General features: G+C 42.2%; 2 protein-coding genes across 13 annotated transcripts in view; one reads left to right on the forward strand and one right to left on the reverse strand.

The window, feature by feature from the left end:
• LOC115174012 (neurabin-1) overlaps nucleotides 1–2,242 on the reverse strand; it is a 110,707-nt gene extending 108,465 nt beyond the window's left edge. For all 8 annotated transcript variants that reach the window (XM_029732606.1, XM_029732602.1, XM_029732605.1 and 5 more), the window contains exon 1: nucleotides 1,791–2,242. The gene's annotated coding sequence lies outside the window, so the exon portion shown is untranslated. The remainder of the gene's footprint in view (nucleotides 1–1,790) is intronic.
• On the forward strand, nucleotides 232–24,199 carry LOC115174014 (sarcoglycan, epsilon). 5 transcript variants are annotated; one of them, XM_029732610.1, is made up of 12 exons: nucleotides 232–514; nucleotides 8,438–8,533; nucleotides 8,866–9,023; nucleotides 9,923–9,995; nucleotides 11,253–11,451; nucleotides 14,114–14,276; nucleotides 16,401–16,615; nucleotides 17,302–17,328; nucleotides 17,957–18,142; nucleotides 21,065–21,108; nucleotides 23,556–23,599; nucleotides 24,084–24,199. In XM_029732610.1, exons 1-12 carry the CDS (start codon nucleotides 478–480, stop codon nucleotides 24,132–24,134), a joined length of 1,293 nt encoding a protein of 430 aa, XP_029588470.1. In that variant the 5' UTR covers nucleotides 232–477; the 3' UTR covers nucleotides 24,135–24,199. The 5 variants fall into 5 exon arrangements, with proteins under 5 accessions (XP_029588470.1, XP_029588469.1, XP_029588468.1 ...); XM_029732608.1 differs by having other exon boundaries at nucleotides 238–514; nucleotides 8,438–8,560; XM_029732612.1 differs by lacking the exon at nucleotides 232–514 and adding an exon at nucleotides 1,285–1,383 and having other exon boundaries at nucleotides 8,438–8,560.
• Nucleotides 24,200–26,012: the final 1,813 nt, after the last annotated feature.

The raw sequence follows: 26,012 nt of genomic DNA on the forward strand, positions 1-26,012 counted from the left end.
CTTGGCTGAGCTGAATAGGCCAAAGAGCAAAGGGGGCTGAGAGGCTGAGCATGACCATCTGTCTGCTGGCTCTCCACAGGGGGAGAACAGATTTTAATAGACTTCTCAGTCATCTCACTGCCCTCTTTACAGCTGGGTTTACACAGTGGAAGGATGGATGGAGGAGTTATGTTGGTCACGCAAGGTCAATAGAACATGCGCAAAGGGAGATAGAGTTTGTTAATCTATTAGATTATCTAAATTAAAATAGTGATGATGTTTACAATTGGTGAAATTGCATCACACCCGTTTTAATGATAGGCGTGCGGGAAGGATATTTTCCAGCTTCTGCGCCAGATGTACCGACCAATGAAAGCGCGAGCGTTCGAATGAGGAGGCGGAGGCTGGAATTTCATGGATGCTTGTTATGTCTGTCAAACCACTAGCGATTAGAAAAATATAGATTTTCATATAAAAATAAACATTCGCAAATGCAATATGGATACTGTGGTTGTTGTCGTATGGCTTTCTATGGGTACGTATCGCTTTTGAATGTAAATATTGAGAAATAGGTAGGCTTTTTTGTATTAGCAATATTAGCTAGTCGCCTGCTAGCTTGCTACAGCAGCTAACACGTTATGTGGTTGGTGGGTTGGTCATTTTTTCCCACTGCCATGGAAAAATGGCTAAGGTTAGCTTTCTATCCCGTTATTCGGAGATAATAGTGGCCTTGCCGTTTAAATCTACACTATTTAGCTATTTAGAATATGAGATTATTAGCTATTGGTAGAATTAACTGGCTACATATATCTACCGGTATTTTACCATTTAAAGTTATTTTAACGTACTGTTGCAATAATGTTATTACTCCAAGGATGTGTTGGTGATTCCTCCAACATTTCTCTTTCGCGGATACATTGTATCATCTTATTCAAACCAGTTGTCCTACATGTATTATAACATACCAATATCACATAGCTACAGTAAATCTAAGTATGTCATGCAATTGATGGGCAAAAGTTATCTTAATCTTTTATTTCTTATACTGTCGTCATATCATTATGAATTGAATACATTTGCATGACATTATGTAGAAGCCAAAATAATGCATTAGGCCTAATATTGTGTCAAAACATCTTTCCTATGTCACCACATGATTATAAGTACATTTTGCCATGTGCCTAGATGTGCTAGAAATTACGAGTGAAGCATTCAGCAATTTATTTTGCAAACATGCCTCTGTTTGAGAAAAGGTTCAAAATAAGTATTGCTTTTGTTTGTGTTTGTTGGTCTATTAAGTTTTCATTGTGCATGTATCTGGTTTCACACACACTGATGTGATTGGGAGAAACATCCATGTACAGCCTAATCTGGGTTTGAAGCAGAGAACTGCCACACAAGACGGTGAGTGGGCTGTGCAGTGGTGCACATCTTGTGTGACTCCTCCCTGACCCCCCCCCCCCTCTCTATTCTCTTAACAAGGTGGTGACACCCTAAAGTAGTTCCCTATTAATGGACACCCATTGTGTTGATTGTAACAGACTGTGGTGTAACCTCTTCTGCTTTGTTTGTAATCTTTGCTCTTCGGTTTGTTTGAGTCACAGTCTAATTCTGACTAGCCCTAATTGTATTATTTTGAGATGCTGTAAGTGAGAGTGTCCTTGGTTACTGTAACTTTTTTAAGAGACTTTCCAGTGGATAGTCAAAATGTTGATGCCCGCCTATCCTAGACAATAGCCCGCTACTTGTTTACAGCCCTCTCCAAAAGACACCATGACCTGGAGCGAGAAAATATATTCCTTGTTAGTTACCTCAGTCCAGAATGGTTGTGCATCAAGTTCAGTCTAGGTGCAGTAGGGACGTCTGAGTTTGCTGTGGTCCTCCCCTGCTAGCGACCGCTGCCTATAGAGCCAGTTACCCAGCACAGTTTCACTCCAGTCTAGAGAGACAGACCACAGGCTAGATCAAGTCTAATAGTGCTCCCATAAGTCTGTGTAGTTTTAATGCAAACTAAAAGCACATGCATTCCCCCTGACCGGAAAGGACAGATAGATCCACCTCCACCACCTTACATTCAACTGAACAACAGGACAGAGGACATCCTTTTGCTGCCTACGCCAGCCTTTCAACAGACAAGCTCTTTTTTACTGTGTGGCCAATGACATTAATAAAGACTATTTCTGGGCTGAGGCTGCTGTGTGCCCAAGGTCGGGTTGGTCCATAAAGGCATAAAAGCGGGTTATCCATTCTGTTAGTGATCTGCAGCAAGGGAACATGGCAAGGTGTGTGTTTTGTGTGTATACCATAGCTAATATGAATGTGTGTGTGTGTGTGTGTGTGTGTGTGTGTGTGTGTGTGTGTGTGTGTGTGTGTGTGTGGGTCCTGCCATGGTTAGGGAGTTGAGCATTAACCATGAATGGGTGATGTATTAGAGGGAGCTGTTGGTTCATCATCTCCAGAAGGCCTTGCTGTGCCCAGAGAGCCAGGTGTAAGCAGATCTGATGCTATTAGCACACCCTGTCGCTAGCTTAACCAATGATCTCTGCTTTCTTTGTTTGGAGTCGCTGGACTGCATTCCAAATGGCACCCTATTCCCTATATAGACTACCTTTGACCAGGGTCCATATGGCACTGGTTGAAAGTAGTGAACTATGTAGGGAATAGGGTGCCAGTTGGGATTCAGCCCTGTTGGAGTCTCTAAGGTTTCGTCTGGCAGTGACCTGGGGAAGGCCATCTGGGCTGAGACAGAAATAGAATTAGGAATGTTGACCTGAATGTGGATATCCATTCTAGTAAGTCTCCCTCTATTAACGGACACATCTGTGGACAACATGTGTTAATTAAACCACATCAAGAGTCTCTGAAAAGAAGGGTCAATGTTTGACCTTGGCTGTGGCTGTAACCGCCATGTGGTTTTAGAAAATAAGCTTGACTGTGTTGTGAGAGGGCTGCGTCTTAAGTGGCATCCTATTCCCTATACCAGTGGTTCCCAACCTTTTCGGTTACTGTACCACCAGCTGAACTTTGCTCTGTCCAGAGTACCACTGAAGTATCCCTCATGTGCATTTTACCAGTAGGCCTATGGTCTCATGAGTCTTCTCAAGTACCCCCTGTAGATAGGCCAAGTACCCCCAGGGAACCACTGCCCTATGTAGAGTTGAAGTCAGAAGTTTACATACACCTTAGCCAAATACATTTAAACTCAGTTTTTCATAATTCCGGACATTTAATCCTAGTAAAAATTCCCTGTTTTAGGTCAGTTAGGATCACCACTTTATTTTAAGAATGTGAAATGTCAGAATAATAGTAGAGAGAATGATTTATTTCAGCTTTTATTTCTTTCATCACATTCCCAGTGGGTCAGAAGTTTACATACATTCAATTAATATTTGGTAGCATTGCCTTTAAATTGTTTAACTTGAGTCAAATGTTTCGGGTAGCCTTCCACAAGCTTCCCACAATAAGTTAGGTGAATTTTGACCCATTCCTCCTGACAGAGCTGGTGTAACTGAGTCAGGTTTGTAGGCCTCCTTGCTCGCACACGCTTTTTCAGTTCTGCCCACAAATTTTCTATGGGATTGAGGTCAGGGCTTTGTGATGGCCACTCCAATACCTTGACTTCGTAGTCCTTAAGCCATTTTGCCACAACTTTGGAAGTATGCTTGGGGTCGTTGTCCATTTGGAAGACCCATTTGCGACCAAGCTTTAACGTGTTGACTGATGTCTTGAGATGTTGCTTCAATATATCCACATAATTTTCCTATCTCATGATGCCATCTATTTTGTGAAGTGCACCAATCCCTCCTGCAGCAAAGCAGCCCCACAACATGATGCTGTCACCCCCGTGCTTCATGGTTGGGATGGTGTTCTTCGGCTTGCAAGCCTCCCCCTTTTTCCTCCAACCATAACAATGGTCATTATGGCCAAACAGTTCTATTTTTGTTTCATCAGACCAGAGGATATTTCTCCAAAAAGTACAATCTTTGTCCCCATGTGCAGTTGCAAACTGTAGTCTGGCTTTTTTATGGTGGTTTTGGAGCAGTGGCTTCTTCCTTGCTGAGCGGCCTTTCGGGTTATGTCGATATAGGGCTCGTTTTACTGTGGATATAGATACTTTTGTACCTGTTTCCTCCAGCATCTTCACATGGTCCTTTGATGTTGTTCTGGGATTGATTTGCACTTTTCGCACCAAAGTACGTTCATCTCTAGGAGACAGAATGCGTCTCCTTCCTGAGCAGTATGACGGCTGCGTGGTCCCATGGTGTTTATACTTGCGTACTATTGTTTGTACAGATGAACGTGGTACCTTCAGGCGTTTGGAAATCGCTCCCAATGATGAACCAGACTTGTGGAGGTCTACAATTTTTTTCTGAGGTCTTGGCTGATTTCTTTTGATTTTCACATTATGTCAAGCAAAGAGGCACTGAGTTTGAAGGTAGGCCTTAAAATACATCCACAGGTACACCGCCAATTGACTCAAATGATGTCAATTAGCCTATCAGAAGCTTCTAAAGCCATGACATCATTTTCTGGAATTTTCCAACCTGTTTAAAGTCACAGTCAACTTAGTGTATGTAAACTTCTGACCCACTGGAATTGTGATGCAGTGAATTGTAAGTGAAATAATCTGTCTGTAAACAATTGTTGGAAAAATGACTTGTTTCATGCACAAAGTAGATGTCCTAACTGACTTGCCAAAACTATAGTTTGTTAACAAGACATTTGTGGACTGGTTGAAAAACGAGTTTTAATGACTCCAACCTAAGTGTATGTAAACTTCCAACTTCAACTGTACATTAGTGCATTACTTTTGACAAGGGCTCCTAGTGCTCTGGTCAAAGTAGTGCACTATTCAGCAAAACATTTTTTAACCTTTATTTAACTAGGCAAGTCAGTTAAGAACAAATCCTTATTTACAATGCCGGCCTACCGGGGAACAGTGGGTTAACTGCCTTGTTCAAGAGCAGAACGACAGATTTTTACCTCGTCAGCTCAGGGATTCGATCAAGCAACTTTTTGGTTACTGGCCCAACGCTCTAACTACTAGGCTACCTGCAGCCCCACGTTTAGCTTTATCAGTGTGGTGATATTGAAACAACATTCAGCTTTGGGCTAGTAATATCCCTACACCATAGCTCAATGATCATAGCAGATGCCAGGCAGGTTCTATGGCTGATTCCAACCCTGTGCTTATTTCACAACTATACAACCGTTTAGATCATTGACCACCTTTTCCTTTGACCAGGTCCCCGAGGGACCTGGGACACTTTAAGGTTTAGTGTTTTGCTTCAGATGGGTTTCACAGATCTATTTGGGCATTTTACATAGTCTATTGAGACATTTGTTCACAGTCTGATTTTGATTGGGCTTCAAACAACTGTGTGTACTGGATAGGACATAGGCTAGTGTCTGTGTGTACTGGATAGGACATAGGCTAGTGTCTGTGTGTACTGGATAGGACATAGGCTAGTGTCTGTGTGTATTGGATAGGACATAGGCTAGTGTCTGTGTGTATTGGATAGGACATAGGCTAGAGTCTGTGTGTACTGGATAGGACATAGGCTAGTGTCTGTGTGTACTGGATAGGACATAGGCTAGTGTCTGTGTGTACTGGATAGGACATAGGCTAGTGTCTGTGTGTACTGGATAGGACATAGGCTAGTGTCTGTGTGTACTGGATAGGACATAGGCTAGTGTCTGTGTGTACTGGATAGGACATAGGCTAGTGTCTGTGTGTGTCGTGTTACCTTAATCTGACTGTGTTGCCTGTAATCTCTTCTGTACCAGAGTGGTTTAACCCATTATATGGACTCTTGCAGTGTTTACCGTAACTCCAATTAACTACAGATTATGGGCCGGTTTCTGGGACACAGAATCTTGGACTAAAAAGCATGTTCATTCTCTGTTGAAAGTGATTTTTTTAGTCCAGGTAGGACTAGGCCTAATCTGTGTCCGGGAAAGTGGCCTAAATCTCCTAATATGTCTTAATAATGATGAATGAATGAAGATGATGGTAACATGTTTTCCAGTAGGGAGTAGGGACCTTTTTTCAGCTCTTCCAGGCTCAATTTGCTGCAAATGGAGTTGGATTTATTTGTCTGCAGTCATGAACAGTGGAGCTGTCTCTCTCTTTGACACACACACACACACACACACACACACACACACACACACACACACACACACACACACACACACACACACACACTGTACTGCAGTTCTCCCTCCCCCTCCCATCCCAGCACACTCACTCTCCTATGGTGATTAAAAACTTAGCTCCCACCCACTGGAGGAGGAGGATGGAGAAAAAGAAAGAAGAAGAAACGCTCTGTCAAACCAGAGTAGAGGAGGCGGAGGAGGGGGAGAGGGGGAGGAGGTAGAGGGGGAGGAGGTAGAGGAGGAGGGGGAGGAGGAGCTGCCATTTGCCTCTGCAACACTTCCTGAATAAAGAATAAGTGTGTGTTTGTGTTGTGAATGGATAGACTCTGGTATAATGGGAGTCAGGGAGTATGAGACAGAGAAGAATAGCAGCGCTATTGTGCTTCTTAAAGCTACAGTCTGGGATTGGGACAACCATTTTTGTACTTTTACATGAATGATATAGAGCCATTGATTATTGGGGAATATAACATACAAATGCCTCATGACTTTTGCAAAATTGTCTTACCCTTTCAGAACCCCCCATTCGGCAACTGCTTACATAAACAAGTGGCGGGGCAGCCATTTCTTGTTTGAATCCCAGACTGTAGCTTTAAGAGGCTGACTGAGTCCCAGTGCTGGTGCTACTTACTGCTGTTGACAACCATTCACTGCACTGGCACTCTGACTCTCTGGTTTCTGATATCATAGGCCTTTCGCCCTTAACAACTACTGACAAGTCGACTGTAGCCTGGGTGCCTGGCTGACTGTTCTTGGACTCATCAGTGTTAGGCTAGGCCTATATCAAAGAGACTGAATCATTTAAACCTCTCTGGCTATATAGTACTGGCCTTGTTTGGCAAGAAAACAAATTGGTTAAAGGGGAAATCTGCAGTTTGAACAATAACAAAACAGTTACCCCTGCCGCTGATTTGGTAAACAGCTTAGGGATGGGGCTGGAGAAATGTAACCACTCTCAAACTCATGAACTATGAATACAGGGCCTGATTATCCATGATATAACATGTATAGTTTTAACCATGTTTTGAGGCTATACAGTGTTTGTTTACATTTACATTGTTTACAAACAAATCACTAAAACAAGCAAATTTTTTAGGTTCTGATGGGGTATGACAGTTGAATTAAGCACATGAGGCAGATGAAGTTATATTTAAGCAATAAGGTCCGAGGGGGTGTGATATATGGCCAAAATACCACGACTAAGGGCTGTTCTTAAGCACGACGCAACGCGAACCCCTGAGGTGCCTTATTGATATTATAAACTGGTTACCAACATAATTAAAGCAGTAAAAATATTTTTTGTCATACCCGTGGTATACGGTCTGATATACCACAGCTGTCAGCCAATCAGCATTCAGGGCTTGAACCACCCAGTTTATATTCTTCAATAATCAATGGGTATATGGTCCCGTATGGATCAGTTGGTAGAGCATGGCGCTTGCAACGCCAGCGTTGTGGGTTTGAGTACCACCGGGGACCAGTATGAAAATGTATAAACTCACTACTGTAAGTGGCTCTGGGTAAGAGTGTCTGCTAAATGACTAAAATGTTTAGTCAGGTCCATAATTATTGGCACCCTTGATAAAGATGAGGAAAAAATGACTGTATAAAATAAATTATACAAATAATGAGCTATACTGCATGCTCAAAACATTTCAAATTGTATTATTTTATACTAATACAATTTCTAAGAGAAAGATACTTTTTTTAATAAGTAATAAAATAATCTAAAAAAGATTGGGGTTAAAAATGATTGGATCCCCTGTTTGCAGCACTCCAGCACCCTCCCCTTGCGAGGATAATGACACAGCCTTTTTAAAAAGCTTTCAGTATTTTATGCTCATCTTTATCAAGGGCGCCAATAATTATGGACCTGGTTAGTTTAAAAGTAAAAAAATGGATGTAGCAACTGCAGATTGCCCCTTTGAAGCAGAAATAAACTGCCACCCAGATTACGTTGATTTATCAGTCACAAGTCCAAATGATGTGAAAACCATAAAAGACTACAGCACTTTCCCCTCACATGTTTTGATGGTGATTTTCACCTTGTAAAGAGACATTTTCTCCCTCCTGAATGTGGTTGGCAGGGGCTGTAATGATGAAGACACACACGGACGCACACACATACACACACACACACACACACACACACACACACACACACACACACACACACACACACACACACACACACACACACACACACACACACACACACACACACACACACACACACACACACACACACACACAGGAGTCCCAGCTAATAACCTCTGTGTCCTCTCTCTCTGTGCTCCAGTGGTCACCATCCTGTCGAGGTCGCACGCTGACCGGAACGTCTACCCGTCTGCAGGCGTGCTGTTTGTCCACGTGCTGGAGAGAGAACACTTCAAAGGAGAGTTCCCTCCCTATCCCAAACCTGGTCTGTGTCTGTGTTCCTCATTGGATCTCTCAATTCAATAATAACCGAATTCCAATTGTACTATTACTACTAGTAGGCTACCTATTTATTATTAATACTAATGATAAATACTCATCTATTCAGTAATAAAATATATTTCGCTAAGCTACAGTACAGCAAATACAGAGACCGTTTCACTATCACCATCAATGTCAGTGTCAGAGTAGAATTTACATCTCTCAGTCTCAAATCACGCTCTCAGGGCCTCGTTGACTAACTACTAGGCTAAGCGTTTATTGTACATGTACCAACGTCTGTCCGTACAGGGGATTCCAGCAACGACCCCATCACCTTCAACACCAACCTGATGGGCTACCCAGACCGGCCAGGCTGGCTGCGTTACATCCAGAGAACCTCACACAGCGATGGGGTGCTCTACGGATCCCCCACTGCAGAACACGTGGGCAAGGCCACCATCATAGAGGTGTTGGCTCCATGTGATGCTAAAGGAGTTAGAGTTGTTTGTCTGCAGTCATGAACAGTAGAGCTTTCTCTGACACACACACACACACACACACACACACACACACACACACACACACACACACACACACACACACACACACACACACACATTAAACTACAGTACATTAGTAGTTGTAGATTCAATCAATCAATCAATGAATACATTATAACATTGAATGTTTTGAACATTGAAATGTTTTGAACATTGACATTTTCAGACTTGGGGGATGTATAATCATGTGCATTCACAGGGTCTTGTCCGCAGTTAAGTTTGCCAGCCAGGGTCCTATCAGTCAGATATGTGGATCACAACCTGTAACAATCATAGTAGTGGTTAGGGGTATAATTTACATGATATAGTTCAGCAATAGAGCTCCACAGTGGAGGTGTCATAATACCCATAAAACCTAGCGGTCAAGCAGGGAAATGGTTCCAATCGTTTTTCCACCAATAATTTTTCCCATAAGGGATTTTAGAAACACTCCAGGGTAAGCCTACATGAAACACAGCCCTTATTTGAAGTGTTTCTGGGTATTATGACGTGTACTGTGATACTCTATGTTCACAGGTAGATGTATAGATTTTTTGCACATATGTAATAGCTGTCACATGGTGCGTTGTGATATAGCTTTTTTTCTAGGGTTTTAGACGTGTCTAAACTACTGTAGCATGTTCTCAAAGGCTTTAGGTTCCCTGTAGGAATGTTCCTGTAGGATGCAGTGCCCCAATTCCTTCTTCCCTCTGAGCCTTCTACTATGGAATATGTTTGCATCTGGCTCGGACCTCGCCGGCGAGCCTCAGCCTAGGACATAAATCTGTAGTGATCTGGGCTTAAACTTTTACCCTTATGTGTTCCAGATTACTGCCTATAACAGACGCACTTTCGAAACGGCCAGGCACAACTTGGTCATAAACATCATGTCCACGGAAGGTAAGAAAGAGAGCGAGAGACAAAGGACAAGCTTAGTGAGGACATGATGAAGCAAGATGTTCTTAGTTTAAATCTAGAGGGTTTCTTCCGACGTTGACTCAAATACCCTAAAGCTAATTATTCTATTTCCTTGAAGATTGGCTGAATAACATTCACATAATATATATTAATATATTATCCAGAATACATCAAGCTAAAAGGCTAACACTATACACTCAACCAGACCGACAATTTTTTATTTAAGTGTCAACACAGTCCAATACGGGACTCACAGTTGTGCAAATCAATAAACACACTTCTGAAAGCGCTCTCTGAAAATCCACTGTCTGCAATTGACTGAAAACTGGCCTAGTACTCTAAACAAGTAGTTAGATTGTAACAGTACATTTATTCTAATTTGTAAGTCGCTCTGGATAAGAGCGTCTGCTAAATGACTTAAATGTAAAATGTAAATGTATTCTGTGACTTGCAATAAAGTCATACCCAGTGCCACAGTAACCAATGCCTCACTCTGAGTTCCTATAGGGAACACATGATTGTGTATAGGGCAGATTAAAACAGTATTGTGAATGCTCTTCATGTTGAGGTCTACAGCTACAGTACAGGTGTAGGATCTTCATTTGAGCCAGTTTGCCACAGCAGGAAATTAGTCCTGCAGCAACAAGAAATGTGAAATATTATGTAGATTGTAATTAATGGGCATTTTGGTAGGGGTTGATACAGGGAAAATCAAGTTAGACATTTCAAAGTGTAAATTTCCAACTTCAGAAGCCTTTTAAAACCTCAAATACATTACAAGTTCTAAAATGTCCTGTATACATCTCATTATGCTGTACGTCTGTACAGAGTCTCACTCTACATGTGATACAATAGCACCACGGTGCCTGGTGAAAAGCTGCCCAGCTGTTTCTGGCTCACGCGTACTGTGTGACCTCACTCACACTGAGCAGTTACGTCACTAGCCATCTGCCCAGAGCCGAGCCGCTGTCATAACAGACACATAACAGAGCAGACAAACATTGGCCTTTATCGAACAGTTTGTCTGATATTACGGCCATTAAATATCATTACATATGGTTGTCAGTTAGGGATGTATTTACAGCTCGTCTGATGTTACGGACGTTAAATGTCATTACATATGGGTATCAGTTAGGGATGTACTGTACATTTACACTTTGTTCACAGAATGATATTGGGCCTATTAAAATGAACAGATTATATCTGTAATCTCCCTCCCTCCCTCCCTCCCTCCCTCAGAGTACCCACTGCCATACCAGGCAGAGTTCTTCATAAAGAACATGAATGTGGAGGAGATGTTGGCCAGCGAGGTTCTGGGAGACTTCCTGGGCGCAGTGAAGAATGTCTGGCAGCCCGAACGCCTCAACGCCATCAACATCACCTCAGCGCTGGACAGGGGCGGACGCGTTCCCCTGCCCATCAACAATCTCAAAGAGGGGTGAGGGCGTAGAAAAATAATCAGAAACCCTCTTTAGTGCAGTTCAATACATGGTTTAACAGAGTATGAGGATGAATTTACATATCAACATCACCTCGGCGCTGGACGGGGCGGACGCGTTCCCCTGCCTATCAACAACCTCATTGGGGTGAGAAACAGGGTCACTCTCAGCAGCCCTTAAAGGTCAAGAGTAGTTTGATACATAGTTTGATAGAGGATGATGAATTAAAGAATCTTCAGTTGATAGAGGATGATGAATTCAAAAATCTTCAGTTGATAGAGGATGATGGATGAATTCAAGAATCTTCAGTTGATAGAGGATGATGAATTCAAGAATCTTCAGTTGATAGAGGATGATGAATTCAAGAATCTTCAGTTGATAGAGGATGATGAATTCAAGAATCTTCAGTTGATAGAGGATGATGAATTCAAGTATTTTCAGTTGATAGAGGATGATGAATTCAAGTATTTTCAGTTGATAGAGGATGATGAATTCAAGAATCTTCAGTTGATAGAGGATGATGAATTCAAGTATTTTCAGTTGATAGAGGATGATGAATTCAAAAATCTTCAGTTGATAGAGGATGATGGATGAATTCAAGAATCTTCAGTTGATAGAGGATGATGAATTCAAGAATCTTCAGTTGATAGAGGATGATGAATTCAAGAATCTTCAGTTGATAGAGGATGATGAATTCAAGTATTTTCAGTTGATAGAGGATGATGAATTCAAGTATTTTCAGTTGATAGAGGATGATGAATTCAAGAATCTTCAGTTGATAGAGGATGATGAATTCAAGTATTTTCAGTTGATAGAGGATGATGAATTCAAGTATTTTCAGTTGATAGAGGATGATGATTCAAATATTTTCAGTTGATAGAGGATGATGAATTCAAATATTTTCAGTTGATAGAGGATGATGAATTCAAATATTTTCAGTTGATAGAGGATGATGATGTAACGGCCGTTGCAGGGAGTAGACCAAGTCGCAGCGTGGTTAGTGATCATCATGAAATTTATTGAAATAAACACTGAATGAAAAACCAAAGTGCAACAGCTAAACAGTTCTGTCAGGTAAGAATACTAAACAGAAATAAACCACCCACAAAACACAATGAGAAAACCCCTACATAAATATGGTATCTAATCAGAGGCCATGAGATTCAGCTGCCTCCAATTAGAGACCAACCCCAAACAATTCCAACATAGAAACAGAAAAACTAGATATTTAAACACAGAAATAGAATAACATAGATCAACCCCCCCCAAAAAACACACAAAACAAACCCCCTGCCACGCCCTGACCAAACTATCATAACAAAATGACCCCTTACTGGTCAGGACGTGACAGATGAATTCAAATATTTTCAGTTGATAGAGGATGATGAATTCAAGTATTTTCAGTTGATAGAGGATGATGAATTCAAGTATCTTAGGCACTTCCAGGAACAGGACAGAGTAAATATTTAAATATTGCATACAAGGGAAAGAGATAGATACAGACATAAAAGCATGGTTTGTTACCTAAATATGCATCCTCAGAAAGTACTATAGCAGCTTTATAATGCCTTGTCTACTGTCATCATCAAAGTATTGTATTCTTAAAGAAGCATGTTCAGAAAATTGTATTGCATCTGTTGCAACACAAGCATGCACTTACAGATGCTTATGCAATGCAGGAGGAACCTTACAGTAACCTTACCACTGTGAGAGAGAGAGAGACAGAGAGAGAGAGACAGAGAGAGAGAGAGAGAGAGAGAGACAGAGACAGAGAGAGACAGAGCGAGATCAACACACTGTATTAGGCATTACAGCCTCAGACAAACACTGGCAGGCAGTTTTTAGTAGTCAGGGAGAATGAATCCCCATATGAATTGCCATAAGTTGTTCATAAAACATGCATGGCCCCATTTGGGAAGATACAAGTTTGTAGAGGAGAGCCCCATAGAAAGACTTGGCCAGCAGGGCTAAGATATTACTGTAACTGATATTACTGTGTAACCCAGCTGTTAAATCTTCCTCTCCTCTCCTTGACCTTAAATGTGCTTGTGTGTTTGTATGTAGATTAGTCATGTGATATACCACTAACTGTCTCTCTGTCATTACCTGTATTATCAGATATACCACTATCTGTCTCTCTGTCATTACCTGTATTATCAGATATACCACTAACTGTCTCTCTGTCATTATACCTGTATTATCAGATATACCACTAACTGTCTCTCTGTCATTACCTGTATTATCAGATATACCACTAACTGTCTCTCTGTCATTATACCTATATTATCAGATATACCACTAACTGTCTCTCTGTCATTATACCTGTATTATCAGATATACCACTAACTGTCTCTCTGTCATTACCTGTATTATCAGATATACCACTAACTGTCTCTCTGTCATTACCTGTATTATCAGATATACCACTAACTGTCTCTCTGTCATTACCTGTACACCACAGGAGGCTGCTGAGGGGAGGACAGCTCATAATAATGGCTGGAATGGAGTGAATGGAATGAACCACAGGGAAACCACTTTGTTGATGTATTTGATCCCATTCCATTTATTACGTCCCTGCCATTTCAATGAGCCTCCCCAGTTAAGGGGCCGCCAGCCACCTGTATTATAAGCCAGTGTCTAACTCCCTGCCTCTCTCTCCAGTGTGTATGTGATGGTGGGGGCTGACGTGCAGTTCTCTTCCTGCCTGAGGGAGGTGGAGAACCCCCACAACCAGCTGCGCTGCAGCCAGGAAATGGAGCCTGTCATCAGCTGTGACAAGAAGTTCAGGGCCCAGTTCGACATTGACTGGTGCAAGATCAACCTGGTGAGGACTGGACAGGACACTGGAACCATGGTGTGACCTCTTGACCTGTTCTCTGACCATATCAAACAAAAATTAGAGTGTATATGTGTTTGTGTGTGTGATATGTCATATACACACATACACGAATACAGCCAATCCACAATCTTCAGAAGAAAATGTATATTTAGTGATATTTAGGCATGTATACTGAACAAAAATATAAACATTTCAAAGATTTTACTGAGTTACAGTTCATATAAGGAAATCAGTCAATTGAAATAAATTCATTAGGCCCAAATCTATGACTGGGAATACAGATATCCAGGCTGTATCACAACCAGCCGTGATTGGGAGTCCCATAGGACGGCACACAATTTGCCCAGCGTCGTCCGGGTTTGGCCTGTAACGTTCGGCGTCGGGTGATGAAGAAGCGGACCAAAACGCAGCTGGGAGCGAACACATGTTTATTCTTACACTGAATAAAACACGTACACAAAACCAAGAAAATGCCTGATCATTAACTGCTCAACAAAAAGAGACAACAACCCACAAACATCGTGGGGGGAATGGAACTTAAATGTGATTCCCAATCAGACATAACTAGCGACAGCTGTCTGATTGGAAATCACCCCCGAGCCCAACATAGAAATAAACCACAAAGAAAGGCTATAACAAAACATAGAAAATAAACCATAGAAATACCACACCCTGACCAAAATAGCAGAGTTCCCCTGGTCAGGGCGTGACATGGCCGGTGTAGGCCGTCATTGTAAATAAGAATTTTTCTTAACTGACTTGCCAAGTTAAATAAAGGTAAAAAAATAGAAAGATCTATATAATATGCATCTGTTGTTCACAAATACCTTTAAAGAAAAAAGGTAGTGACATGGATCAGAAAACAAGTCAGTATCTGGTGTGACCACCATTTGCCTCATGCAGCACGACACATCTCCTTCACATAGAGTTGATCAGGCTGGTGATTGTGGCCTGTGGAATATTGTTCCACTCCTCTTCAATGGATGTGCGAAGTTGCTGGATATTGGCGGGAACTGGAACATGCTGTCGTACACGTTGATCCAGAGCATTCCAAACATGCTCAATGGGTGACATGTCTGGTGAGTATGCAGGCCATGGAAGAACTGGGACATTTTCAGCTTCCAGGAATTGTGTACAGATCCTTGCGACGTGGGGCTGTGAATTATAATGCTGAAACATGAGGTGATGGCGGCAGATGAATGGCACGACAATGGGCCTCAGGATCTCATCACGGTATCTCTGTGCATTCAAATTGCCATAGATAAAATGCAATTGTGTTCATTGTCTGTAGCTTATGCCTGCCTATACCATAACCCCACCACCACCATGGGGCACTTTGTTCACAACGTTGACATCAGAAAACCGCTCGCCCACACGACGCCATACACGTGGTCTGCGGTTGTGAGGCCCGTTGGACGTACTGCCAAATTCTCAAAAACGACGTTGGAGGTGGCTTATGGTAGAGAAATAAACATTAAATTCTCTGGCAACAGCTCTGGCGAACATTGCTGCAGTCAGCATGCCAATTGCCCACTCCCTCAAAACTTGAAACGTCTGTGGCATTGTGTTGTGTGACAAAATTGCATATTTTAGTGTGGCCTTTTATTGTCCCCAGCACAAGGTGCACCTGTGTAATGATCATGCTGTTTATTCCGCTTCTTGATATGCCACACCTGTCAGGTGGATGGATTATCTTGGCAAAGGAAAAATGCTAACTAGCAGGGATGTAAACAAATGTGTACAAAATTTGAGAGAAATAAGCTTTTTATGCATATGGAACATTTTTGGGATCGTTTATTTAACTCATGAAACATGGGACCAACACTTTACAATAAGCGTTTATATTTTTGTTCAATGTATTTTCCCAGCCACCCTGCTAATACTATATATCTTTTAAGGTTCCAAATTCTGGTAACTTTCCCAAAATGTCCAGGTTGTCCAGAAATCATGTTGGAACATTACTGGAATCAGGAGGGAATAAGCAGGAAACCTGGGAATGCTCCAACCGGGATTTCTGGAAAAATTCTGCATTTTGGGGAAATTAATGGAATTTTGCCACCCTAATATCTATAATAAATGAAGTGCTGATTGAACCTCTCTCTTCTCCAGGTGGACATCACCAAGGTGGTCATGATCCACAGTAACCGTCCGGACCCAGGTACAGGGGTTCTGCCTGACATCGGGGAGTACAACCCCCCATCAGAGTCTCTGAAGAGCAGGGACTTCTTTGCTGACTTCCTCATCACGTTGGCAGTGCCCTCGGCCGTGGCCATGGTCCTCTTCACCATCCTGGGTTATTCCATGTGCTGCCGGCGAGAAGGGGTGTAAGTGTGCAGCTTTCACTTCTGACAGAAAGAGACACACACAGACTAAAACACATGCAGACACAACACACACACACACACACACTAAACACACATTTAGGTCTACACTTTTAAAGAGGAGATGGATACAAAAGCATAGTGTTGTTTTGATGTGAGTTGAGGAGATACACGTTTACAGTTGGACTTTTCTTTTGAATTGTCATGTGGGGGTTGTCAGATCCTGAGGGATAGACTGATTAGTCTGAGTGCAGTGTCACCGGCCCTCAGTGGGAGTTAAGGGATGTTTAGTTATGCTACTGAGCCACTATAGATCGACGTCAAGAGGTTAAATATTCTGGAAACGCAGCTTGTCAATAACCATCCAGTTTTATGGTCCATGTATGTTCTCCATACTGTTCTGTTTCAGGTCGATTTCTCATACTCATTTTGATGGTTATTAGCACAATCATCATGACATAGATGGTCAATCAACCATTATATTGCTCCTCCAACCACCCACCCTCATTTACAGGCTGGGAGACTGTCCCCTCCAACCTCCACCACTCAGTGTGTCCATGCAGTGCTGTTCGCCTCTACCATTCATCCATCCATCCATCCAATGCCACGTGCTCTCCATTCACTTCAGTGTGAATGTCTTTTAACTATTAATATTAGTATTTAATTCATTCATTTTGTTTTGTTTCTAGGGATAAAAGAAACATGCAAACACCAGAGTAAGTGTTTATCCTCTCCTGTGTTTCTCTTTTCTTTTGAGTTTGATCTGTTTTGGTTCTTCTTTGAACACCCGATCTTTCAGTTGGTTTGCCCTTTCACCTTTTGCTTTCAAATCGCCATGGTGACATGCTCATGTCCATCCATACTGTCATCTGTGTGTTTACATACCATCATCCAATTAGCTGCTCAAAGCTGCAGGGGCATGTTAAGAAAGGAAGTTGATCTTAACCACAGATCCAGGGTCAGATATTGGTTCACCACCTCTAGTGGTTGAGTATAGAAGGGGAACGTCTATAGTTCTGTAACTGAAGCAGGGAAATCTCAGACCAGATTTGTTTAGAGAGAGAGGGGGGGAGAGACAGAGAGATGGAGGGGGGAGAGGAGAAATACTCTCAAACAACCTCCACTAGACTCAGCAGATGGCAAATGACCAATAGTAACGACACAACACAGCTTCCTCCTACCAAGAAGAAACACACCAAATGCTGTCAAAATATTTCTTATGTTCTTATGTATTCCTTAATGCAAGTATGTACAGTACACGACTGTGTGCCTGTTGACTGAGATGATAAGAACTCAGATGGTCCATTCATGGTGTATTTTTCTGTCCGTCTGTCCTCTCCTCAGTATCCAGTTAGTGCATCACAGCTCCATCCAGAAGTCGACCAAGGAGCTGCGGAGCATGTCTAAGAACAGGGAGATCTCCTGGCCCCTCTCCACCCTGCCTGTCTTCAGCCAAAGTGGGGAGGTGGTGCCCCCCATACACCCAGACAACTACGAGACAACCAGCATGCCCCTGATGCAGACACAGATGTGAGTCCTGGCTAGAGTTTACAAACACACACATGCAGGGACATAAACACTTAGAAGAACAGATGCACACAATCTCTTTCCTCCTGGCACCATCTCTCTCTCTCTCTTTCTCTCGTTATCTATCTCTCTTTCTCTCTCTTATGGCAGGCAGCAATGTAGTGCGCTGCCAACCCACAGCTCTCTGCGTCCTCCTCCAACAGGACAGCCAGCCTATTATCATAAGAGAGGTCTTAGAAACCTTGAATAAGGGTTTCAAATTTGGGGAAATGACACTCTTTAATTGTTTTATAGTCAGGAAATGTAGCTCTGTCTCAGATTCTGCTGTGGTGCAGTGGTTGCACAGCCTTTCCTCTACAGGGAGCCATGTTTTCCTATGTCTACCCTTCTCAATGGCAAGGCTGTGCTCACTGAGCCTGTACTTTGTCAAGGTTTTTCTAAGGTTTTGATCAGTAACCATGGTCAAATAGTTTGCCACGGTGTACTGTCGAGTTAGGGCCAGATGGCAGTGCATTTTGCTTTGTGCTTGTGTTTCCCAATAAGTAATGTAAGTAATGTAGTTTTGTTTTGATTGTGTTGTAATTTGGTTTATTCTGATTGATTGGATGTTCTGTTCGAGGCTTCAGTGTGTTAGTAGAACAGGTTTGTAAACTCAGCCCCAGGACCAGCTGGATGAGGGGACTCTTTTCTTTTCTGATATGAGAGGGGTCACTGTATTTTAGATGCTTCCAAAACTTAATTGCTCTTTTTTGAGTTTAGTGGATTGTAGTTTTCCTCAGGACATGTAGGAGAATCTTACAGAACTCTGCATGCAGGGTTTGTCCCATTAGGTGAAATCTTGTTTTACAAGTGGACCCCACATCTCACTGCCATACAGTGCAATTGGTTCAATGACACATTCAATTAGTTTTAGCCAAATTGTAATAGGTATTTCAATAGGAATTGGTTTTTTAATGGCGTAGAATGCCCTGTGTGTTTTCTCTCTCAGTTAATTCAGTGCATCATTAAGGTGTCCAGTTGAGATTATTTTTAAACTTAAGTAATTGTAGTGTCTGCAGTACTCTATATATACTGCTCAAAAAAATAAAGGGAACACTTTAACAACACAATGTAACTCCAAGTCAATCACACTTCTGTGAAATCAAACTGTCCACTTAGGAAGCAACACTGATTGACAATAAATTTAACATGCTGTTGTGCAAATGGAATAGACAACAGGTGGAAATTATAGGCAATAAGCAAGACACCCCCAATAAAGGAGTGGTTCTGCAGGTGGGGACCACAGACCACTTCTCAGTTCCTATGCTTCTTGGCTGATGCTTTGGTCACTTTTGAATGCTGGCGGTGCTTTCACTCTAGTGGTAGCATGAGACAGAGTCTACAACCCACACAAGTGGGTCAGGTAGTGCAGCTCATCCAGGATGGCACATCAATGCGAGCTGTGGCAAGAAGGTTTGCTGTGTCTGTCAGCGTAGTGTCCAGAGCATGGAGGCGCTACCAGGAGACAGGCCAGTACATCAGGAGACGTGGAGGAGGCCGTAGGAGGGCAACAACCCAGCAGCAGGACCGCTACCTCCACCTTTGTGCAAGTAGGAGCAGGAGGAGCACTGCCAGAGCCCTGCAAAATGACCTCCAGCAGGCCACAAATGTGCATGTGTCTGCTCAAACGGTCAGAAACAGACTCCATGAGGGTGGTATGAGGGCCCGACGTCCACAGGTGGGGGTTGTGCTTACAGCCCAACCCCATGCAGGACGTTTGGCATTTGCCAGAGAACACCAAGATTGGCAAATTCGCCACTGGCGCCCTGTGCTCTTCACGGATGAAAGCAGGTTCACACTGAGCACGTGACAGACGTGACAGAGTCTGGAGACGCCGTGGAGAACGTTCTGCTGCCTGCAACATCCTCCAGCATGACCGGTTTGGCGGTGGGTCAGTCATGGTGTGGGGTGGCATTTCTTTGGGGGGCCGCACAGCCCTCCATGTGCTCGCCAGAGGTAGCCTAACTGCCATTAGGTACCGAGATGAGATCCTCAGACCCCTTGTGAGACCATATGCTGGTGCGGTTGGCCCTGGGTTCCTCCTAATGCAAGACAATGCTAGACCTCATGTGGCTGGAGTGTGTCAGCTGTTCCGGCAAGAGGAAGGCATTGATGCTATGGACTGGCCCGCCCGTTCCCCAGACCTGAATCCAATTGAGCACATCTGGGACATCATGTCTCGCTCCATCCACCAACGCCACGTTGCACCACAGACTGTCCAGGAGTTGGCGGATGCTTTAGTCCAGGTCTGGGAGGAGATCCCTCAGGAGACCATCCGCCACCTCATCAGGAGCATGCCCAGGCGTTGTAGGGAGGTCATACAGTCACGTGGAGGCCACACACACTACTGAGCCTCATTTTGAGTTGTTTTAAGGACATTACATCAACGTTGGATCAGCCTGTAGTGTGGTTTTCCACTTTAATTTTGAGTGTGACTCCAAATCCAGACCTCCATGGGTTGATAAATTGGATTTCCATTGATTATTTTTGTGTGATTTTGTTGTCAGCACATTCAACTATGTAAAGAAAAAAGTATTTAATAAGATTATTTCATTCATTCAGATCTAGGATGTGTTGTTTAAGTGTTCCCTTTATTTTTTTGAGCAGTGTATTTTGTACCAATTGAGAACTTTGGTCTAATTCTCTGAGATCTGGATCTCTCTCTCTCTTGCTCGCTCTCTCTCTGTCTCTTTCTTGCTCTCCCTTTCTCTCTCCCTCTCTTTTTTGCTCTCCCTTTCTCTCCCTCTCTCACACACACACAATGTTGTCCTAATACAGTTTGTACTAAGCAAAAACATGAGTGAGACTTTTGTCAAACTGGCTTAGACTCTAGACAATGCTATACAACGTTAAACGCTCTAATAATCAGATGTTCTCTAATTTCAGAAACCTGCAGAACCAGATTCAGATACCACAGCAACAGCCATCAGGTTAGTATTGACTCCTGCTTTAGTACGATTCTTTTATTATCTCTCGAACCAATGAAAATGATACATTAAGGTCTCTCGCTGAGTAACATGACACCGTGGACTTAATCATGATCATGCTCAATCATCTAGCCCAGGCATAGTCATTGCACGTCTCACGAGACGCATTCGTCTTTCTGCAACCTAATTGGCGGCTCGCTGCAATATTCTGAATGCATGTGTTGTGTTTTCCTCAGTCAGCTGAATGCGTCGTTTAGTTAGTAGAACAGTGGTTACGTGTCTAACCTTCGATATCCGCTAACGGACCGGTAAAAGCGCTCGCTAGCGGCTCGAGATTATAATCGACTATGACCTCATCCCAGAAGTCTGCCATTACCTGATTTCACATATTCTTGTGCTATAACTTTTATTGAGATAATGACAATAAGGTCAGATTCAAAAGATTCATAAAATTATTTTTTACACAGTTGTTTCATATACCCCCAAGTGAACTAAAATAGAGAATCAAATAGCTTGATGGTCCATGTTAATAGTATCTTACATATCATGTGTGAATCCATTTGATATGATGTAATAGGCGTATGAATCAATTTGAGTTTGCAATAGTTGTTTTTCCTGCTTTTATCTTTTTATCCAGATCAACCAAACACACTGAACCGAAATATAAATGCAATTGTGATTAGATAAAACATATGGGGGTATTTCTGATCTGAGAGTCTGCACTGATATTGCTGTAATGGTTTTCCTCTCAGTTGAAGTAGGTCCTCATTTCCCTAAGGGGATGTTGAAAGTTGTATTATATACAATGTGTGTCCTTGGGTTGTCTGATGTCAGAATAGTCTTTCTAGCCTACTTTTGCTCCTTTCCAAACTATACTGAACAAAAATATAAACTCATGTAAAGTGTTGGTCCCATGTTTCATGAGCTGAAATAAAAGATCCCAGAAATGTTCCATATGCACAAAAAACGTATTTCTCACATTTTGTGCACAAATTAATTTACATCCCTGTTAGTGAGCATTTCTCCTTTGCCAAGATAATCCATCCACCTGACAGGTGTGGCATATCAAGAAGCTGATTAAACAGCATGATCATTACACAGGTTCACTTGGTCCTGAGGACAATAAAAGGCCACTCTAAAATGTTCAGTTTTGTCACACAACACAATGCCACAGACGTTTCAAGTTTTGAGTGAGCGTGCAATTAGTATGCAGACTGCAGGAATGTCCACCAGAGCATTGAATGTTCATTTCTCTACCATAAGCTGCCTCCAACGGCATTTTAGAGAATTTGTCAGTGCGTACAACCGGCCTCACAACCGCAGACCACATGTAACCACGGCAGCCCAGGACCTCCACATCCGGCTTCTTCACCTGCTGGATCGTCTAAGACCGGCCACCCCGACAGCTGATGAAACAAACTGTCAGAAACTGTCGCAGGGAAGCTCATCTGCGTGCTTGTCGTCCTCACAAGGGTCTTGACCTGACTGCAGTTCAGCGTCGTAACTGACTTCAGTGGGCAAATGCTCACCTTTGATGGCCACTGGCATGCTGGAGAAGTGTGCTCTTCACGGATGAATACCGGGTTTCAACTGTACCGGGCAGTATGGCATCGTGTGGGCGAGCGGTTTGCTGATGTCAGCGTTGTGAACAGAGTGCCCCATGGTGGCAGTGGGGTTATGGTATGGGCAGGCAGGCAGGCATAAGCTATGGACAACAAACACAATTGCATTTTATCGATGGCAATTTGAATGCACAGAGATACTGTGACAAGATCCTGAGGCCCATTGCCGTGCCGCTCATCCACCGCCATCACCTCATGTTTCAGAATGATAATGGACGGCCCTGCAAGGATCTGTACACAATTCCTGGAAGTTGAAAATGTCCCAGTTCATCCATGGTCTGCATACTCACCAGATACTCACCACCCATTGAGCATGTTTGGGATGCTCTGGATCGACATGTACGACAGCGTGTTCCAGTTCCTGCCAATATCCAGCAACTTTGAGGAGTGGGACAACATTCCACAGGCCATAATCAACAGCCTGATAAACTTTATGCAAAGGAGATGTGTCGTGCTGCATGAGGCAAATGGTGGTCACACCAGATACTGACTGGCTTGCTGATCCATGCCCCTGTCATGTGAAATCCATAGATTAGGGCCTAATTTATTTATTTCAATTGACTGATTTCTTTATATGCATTGTAACTCATTGAACTCTTTGAAATTGTTGCATGTTGCGTTTAGATTTTTGTTCATTCTTTACCCCACCTACACTTCTGTAGTGACTGTGTCTAACTAGATTTTAGCTCCTCCTTGTGTGCATGTCAATGAACTGCAAGAGAGCCCTCTGCTCAGTCTAACTCCCTGCTCAGTCTAACTTCCTGCTCAGTCTAACTCCCTGCTCAGTCTAACTCACTGCTCCGTCTGTTCATTTTATTGCTAACAAAGGAGATAGAGATAATTATTGTATGTCAACATTTCGGAGACTGGAGGTAAGTATACTGGTCTGCCTTTGCTTCGATGTATAATTTTATCATTGCCAACTATATAAAATACTATTTTACTTTGTACTTAATATGACATTAGTAAACAAGTTGAAATGGGGAATGCGCAGCGCTCGCCATTAAAATCATTTTATTTAAACAGCTATTAAAAGATTGATGTTTCGGCCTTCATCAATGGCTGAAACGTCAAGCTTTTAATAATTGTTTAAATAAAATGAAAGGTTATTAATGTTGAGCGAGCGTTGCCCCTTTTCCTTTTCAATGATGATCACATTTTTTGGTTGCACCTCGACTTTTGTTGGTTGAGTGCCCTCCACTTTCCACAGTAGTAAAGTAGTTAAAATGTACTTACCATATTCCCATTGTTAAAATATTCAGTCTCAGAACCTGTAAACAATCGATATTTATAATAGATCAAAATAAATGATATGATGCGATATATTTGAATAAGGTATTTTATTCTCCATTCTAGGTAAATGGTATTCCTGAGGAGAGGAAAGTGGCTGAAGCGCTGAACTTGTGACAAGAGAGAAGCCCAAGAGACAGCGGTGGAGCTGCTTTCTGTCTGTCCGTGTCCCTTTAAGCCAAGTGTTTTTCTATGTCTACATCCTAAATAGAGTACCACAGTATCAGTCATAATAGACATCAAACCTAGCGGTCAAACAGGGAAAAGGTTCCAATCGTTTTTCCCATATGGGATTTTTCGAAACACTTAAAATAAGGACTGTGTTTCATGTAGGCTTACCCTGGTGTGACGTTTTGATAACCATGTAAATCTCTTTAGGACAAGGTGACTTTTATCCATATATTTGCTTGGATTTATCCCCCCAAAATGAAATGCTAATTAGCTGCTAATGTGGCTATCATAAAGAACTACAAATACCATGATGATCTGGAAGAGAATGCCAAATTGAGGCAAAGGTAAGAATCTCTGGATTAACTATGTTAGCTAAATGTAGTAATGAATAAATTGGCTACATTTCTTTAAATGGACAATTCCGTGAACTATCTTGTGGAAGTTTTACATTAAAACAATACCTGTTAGCAAAGGTGTCAGCGAGAGATGACGTGCGGGAGCTTGCAGGGATTTATAGTTTTGCATGATGTCTACTTTGACCCTAATTAGCATTTTCAAATCTGAGAGTAGAGCCGAATATATTGATAAAAGTCACCTTATCCTAGAGAGATTTAAATGGTTATCAAAACGTCACACCAGGGTAAGCCTACATGAAACACAGTCCATATTTTAAGCGTTTCGAAAATCCCATATGGGAAAAATGAATGGTAGCAAAAAGATTGGAACCATCACCCCGTTTGACCGCTAGGTTTTATGGGTATAATGACACCTCCATTGTGGGGCTCTATAGCACCCAATTTCCTATATAGTGCACAACTTCTGAACAGGGCCCAGAGACACTACGTCTGTCCCAATCTGCATGCCCCAGCAGTGCGTTTATACTCGACGCTAGTGTCCGTCAGTGTGCCCTTATGTATTTGAGCGAGTGGTGCAGAGTACAGTAAACTCATGATAAGTGCACTTAGTATGAGAGCAAGGTGTTGAAGTGCAAATCAGTTTTACCAGTCCCAATTCAATTACATTCATAACTGTGTGCTCTTATTTAATGCACACGGTCACCACAATACTAAACATCTGCATTTATCAGTAGTCGTCTGTGTGTGTGTATACCAGCCTGATCATGAATAACAAATGCTACATTCATAGGATATTTTGAAATATTTTGTGCATATGTTCTAGAAATTATATGATGCCATTAACAATATCATGTTAGTATTTTTACTTTCCTTGCACAATGCTCATCTTTAGAGGGGAAAGGAGATGAACAGAGACGCTCGTCAAGTCTGATCAAATAAAAATGTAAATGCAAATTTTCTGTCACATAACAGTAAAAATTCATTTGGTTTAAATTTGCTGTCCATTGTGTTCAACGGCTGCAACTGTAGCACCAGGCCCCCAGCACACGTATTATAGTAATCTGTTCAGCCCATCTGTGGAAGGTTAGAAGGGCCCACTCGCTCTCTCTGGGTCATTTCTTTTTCAGGGGCTGGATCAGCTTTAATATTGCAGATGGGTTGTAGCTTCCATCAATGTATTGTCTGCATCATTTCCAATCCCCCAGATATATATTTTTTTTATACACAAACACACTTTTTTTAGAATATACCTTCATTATTCCCCGCAAACCCTACCACCCCTCCCCAATTGGAGTAAACTAAAACAATCTACCTTGAGTTTATACATACTATACACATTTTACATAAATTATATTTTGTTTGTTTTTATTCCTGGCCTTCCTCTATTTCTAATGTCCATCCCATTTGGTTTCTATTTGTAACTGCTATTTCACATTTCTGAACCTATATACATTTTACATAACCAATG

Source organism: Salmo trutta, chromosome 34 (genome assembly GCF_901001165.1).
Source record: "Salmo trutta chromosome 34, fSalTru1.1, whole genome shotgun sequence".
In the NCBI taxonomy this organism is placed as follows: domain Eukaryota; kingdom Metazoa; phylum Chordata; class Actinopteri; order Salmoniformes; family Salmonidae; genus Salmo; species Salmo trutta.